Here is a 3,983-nt window from a genome sequence, read left to right as displayed (position 1 = left end):
CTCTTGAACCTCTTTCTGCTTAGCTTGAATCCTCGAACTAGATCTTCGCTGCGACGACATTGGCGTCACCTCAGTCGCATCCTTCGATTCATCGTTCAACTTCTTTCCAACGATTGAGCCACCATGTGAACAGCAGAAAATGGAATTTTAAAAGGTTTCTAGGGTTTGAAGTTTGAAGAGAGAGTGAGAATATGAAGAGAAGAGAAGAGAAGACTTTTTTGTTTCTTCTCGTGAAAGCATAGTTTTCATACTCGGCTCGGTCATCGACTCGGCGGGGTACTGGGTCAATGGGTCAATGGTCGAACCAGTGAGTCATTGGTCGAACCGCATGACTGAACCGGAACCACTCGGATGACTCGGTTAGATAACTCGGTCCTTAGATTAAATTTATATAGTTATATAACCGGATTAACTCGGATTGAATCGGTGACTCGGTCACTTTAGAAACTAAAATAATGACCCCTGTAAAATAAAATAAAAATTATCCAACAATAATAATTTCATAGCTAATTGCTCAAATTCAAAACATAGTCATAACTCAAAATACATCTTGGTAGTAAAAATCCAAATAGATCCCAAAAAAGTATGATTCCAACATAAATTCAAAGAGATTGTCCCTGTTATAAAAATTCAAAAAGATCCCAAGAAAATATAATTTCAACACAAGTATTATCATCAATAACATCTTAATTCCAAGGAGTCAATATTGATTGAATTTGAAGCTCATCAAGGAATTCAACATCTTCTCCAGCAGCTTCATCAAAAACATTACTTTGATCCATGTTTTCTGCATTAGTGTCAGGTGCATCATTGCCATAATCATCATCCTCATCCAAATTCAATCCATCTATGAAAACATCAATTTAAATAAATATTAACAATTGGTATATAACCATATAGTGAAATTATGAAATTTTAACCTTATAAGAAAACACATACATACCAATATCATTTGAAATAGGTTGGATGGTCATATTGGCAAGATCATTGCGTAATGATTCCAACTCCTCAACTGTTAAAAATGGCGGTGAATCCTCCAACACCCAATTATCATGATGATCATCAAGTAATTCATCATTGATGGGGTCATAGTTTCGAATTTTGTTGTTCCTATAAATCATTATCTAAATATAAAGATTTGCTCGCAACTCATGATTATTACGAGCATACTTTTCAATGACATCTATAAGACCAGATGTGGTGGACTTGTGTTTCTCAAACTCAGGACTGAATCTACAAGATGGATTTAACCAATAACCAGCAGCATGAAGATTTTTTCGAAGTTGTGAATCCCATCGATCATCTATGATCTTCAAGTAAGGCTCCACTTTTGTCTTATTTCTTTGAAACCTCTTCACCATCTCCTCTCTAGCCTTATACATATTTCTGTAAAGAAAACCCATAGCAGGTTTATCTTCACTGTCCACGAGACGCAACACACCTACAAGTGGTTCTGTGAGTTTCACTATGTCAGCACAAGCAGTCCAAAAGTTAGTGTTCAAGACTTGTTCCACAAATTGTTTGGCCTTGGCTTCTTTTGCGTAAGCAGAAGTTGTCCATTCTTGAGATGTTACCATGGCTCTAAGTGCATTTTTCTGAGACAAAATACTCTGCAAAGCAATGAAGTTAGTGGCAAAGCGAGTTGGAGCAGGACGAAGTATCTCTCTTCCATGAGTAAATTTCCTCATCAAATACAATGGATAGCAATGATTATATATATACTTGGTAACATTTGTGGCATGTGAAACTGCCTCTTTAACTTCGGGTAATTTTCCAATGTCTTGAAACATCAAGTTAATGCAATGAGCTGCACAAGGAGACCAATACAGGCTAGGGAACTCTTTTTCCAATAACCTACCAGCAGCAACATAGTTTGCAGCATTATCTGTCACTATCTGAACAACATTTTCAGGGCCAATATATAACACTACTTCCTTGAAAAGCTTAAACAACATCTCACGCAAATCATGTATAGAAGGAGCTTTATATCCGGCTCCCATGCAACAAAGAGCATCGACCGCAGACTGAAAATATGGTGAATTTGCTGCATTGAAGGGAATAGATGCAGCAATGAACCATTTTGCAAGTGCAAGATCACACTTTTCTACAACTTCCTTGGTTTGCAAAACACTTTTTATAGTAGGCTGTGATCCAGGAGTTGTTCTAGGCAAAAAGTAATTATCAAAGCTTCCATTGTTCGTTCCCTTTTGAGATGCAACAACCACTGACCTAGGTTGTTCTCTTTGTGTTTGCTCTTCATTACTTATTGCATGTTCAGTTTTCTTTTCTTGAGCCTTGTCTCTTCACGATTTTGTTTCATCTTAAAGCGGACTTCTTCAGGAGCTTGGCTGCATGCTTCGACTTGTCCAGTTTCTCCAGCCAAGTGTAACTTTAATCTATTAATTCCACCTCCCTTCATAACTTTGTTACAATAGATACATTGTGGTTTTTCTTTGTCACCGTCTAGGACAATTTTAGCGTGACCCCAAGCTATATCGGTTTTTGCCCTAACATTCCTTTGAGTTTGAGAATCTTGAGTCGAAGCTTCTGCTGATGGTTGTGTTGGTGCTTCAAAAGAGGCCATAACTAATCACAAATACATATGATATATCAGAGACATTTACATTACATTTACTTTTGTGTGTGAAACAACAACAAGAGAAGCAGATGATCGATCACATACATAATAACTACATCAGATTAAACATTATAACATGGAATTATGAAACAATCAGAATTAAACATTAACATGGAATGAACCATTTAACAATCAGATTATCAGAATCAACAATAAAAGTATAAAACAGAGGAGTCAACATTAAACATGGAATCAACATATAAACAATCAGAATTAAACATGAAATGATGAAATTATACATTAAACAATCAGAATCAACATGAAATTAAACATTAAACAAGAAATTAACAATAAATCAAAACAACAAATCAAAAAGAAGCAAAGAAGAACAATCTAAAAAAAAAGGGTTCTCAAACGGCAGCGACGATGGCGATGGAGACGGCGACCTGCAGAAACGGCAGCGACGGCGACGGCGTGGAGATGGACCGGTTCTCTGCGTCTGCAACTTCTCTTCTCTTCTCCTCTCTGTACGTGAAACTGAAAACAGAGTAGACTGACCCTTCTAATTCCAGTTTTTTTTTTTTTTTCAAGTTACAAATCCAAAACGACGTCGTTTTGGCATTTTTGGCAAGCAAAAAAAAAAAAAAAAAAAAAGAACCGGTCTGACCCACGACTCGGCCGAGTCACCGGTTTTGACCGAGTTATTTGCATGGCCGATCCAAATGATGGCTCAAACCGGCCTACCCACCGGTTCATGGTCCGACCGGCCGGTCCGAGCCGAGTCTGAAAACTATGCGTGAAAGTGTAAGAAAAATCTTAGTTTTTAAAACTTATTATGGGTAAAGATTCTAACATAAAAGCTTAACCTATCCAAGTCTAATAGAGCCAAGAGGATATGTTTTTTTAGAATGAAGATCACATATATTAATTAGAGTGGTGATACATGTACCACCTCATGTGGCAATACACCCTTTACACCCACATAAAATTCTGACACGTGGCAATCTGGACCCCACATAAATAGAAGATAAAGTGTGGTTGTGAAATGAATTTACCAAAATATCCTTAATACATGGGGTGTACAGTGAAATGTATGAATAAAGGGTGTTTATGTAACATTTTCCTATTAATTATTAGACAAATTCTATGGTATATTCAAAAATTTGAGTGTACCGGTATACTAAATCATCAAATTTATATTGATACAAGTTGTTTTTTTGAAGAAAAAGAATTGTTTTCTATCATTAATAATTACAATAATTAGATCTTAGTTACCGAAAGTGTCGACGAAATAAAATTTTACATTTTTTGAATTTTTGTTACATATAACAAAGAATATTTATTATTTTTTATCATAAAATGTTAAAAATTTAATATGATTCTTATAAACAATGAAATGATGTTT

The 3,983-nt window shown here is 35.8% G+C and overlaps 1 protein-coding gene across 1 annotated transcript; it reads right to left on the bottom strand.

Moving 5' to 3' along the window:
• Positions 1–601: 601 nt before the first annotated feature.
• Positions 602–3,124, bottom strand: LOC112422569 (uncharacterized). Its single transcript, XM_039835038.1, has 3 exons — positions 3,025–3,124; positions 944–2,586; positions 602–847 (listed from the first exon to the last, which is right to left on the bottom strand). The coding sequence occupies exon 2, from the start codon at positions 1,998–2,000 to the stop codon at positions 1,125–1,127; it is 876 nt and encodes a 291-aa protein (XP_039690972.1). The 5' UTR covers positions 2,001–2,586; positions 3,025–3,124; the 3' UTR covers positions 602–847; positions 944–1,124.
• Positions 3,125–3,983: the final 859 nt, after the last annotated feature.

Source organism: Medicago truncatula, chromosome 6 (genome assembly GCF_003473485.1).
Source record: "Medicago truncatula cultivar Jemalong A17 chromosome 6, MtrunA17r5.0-ANR, whole genome shotgun sequence".
Lineage (NCBI taxonomy): Eukaryota > Viridiplantae > Streptophyta > Magnoliopsida > Fabales > Fabaceae > Medicago > Medicago truncatula.
The sequence above is the reverse complement of the archived record's forward strand: the minus strand, read 5'-3'. Positions and strand labels throughout refer to the sequence as shown.

Bases quoted from the DNA above. Each gene is read 5' to 3' on its own strand.
- LOC112422569 (XM_039835038.1), bottom strand. From the start codon at position 2,000: ATGGGAGCCGGATATAAAGCTCCTTCTATACATGATTTGCGTGAGATG.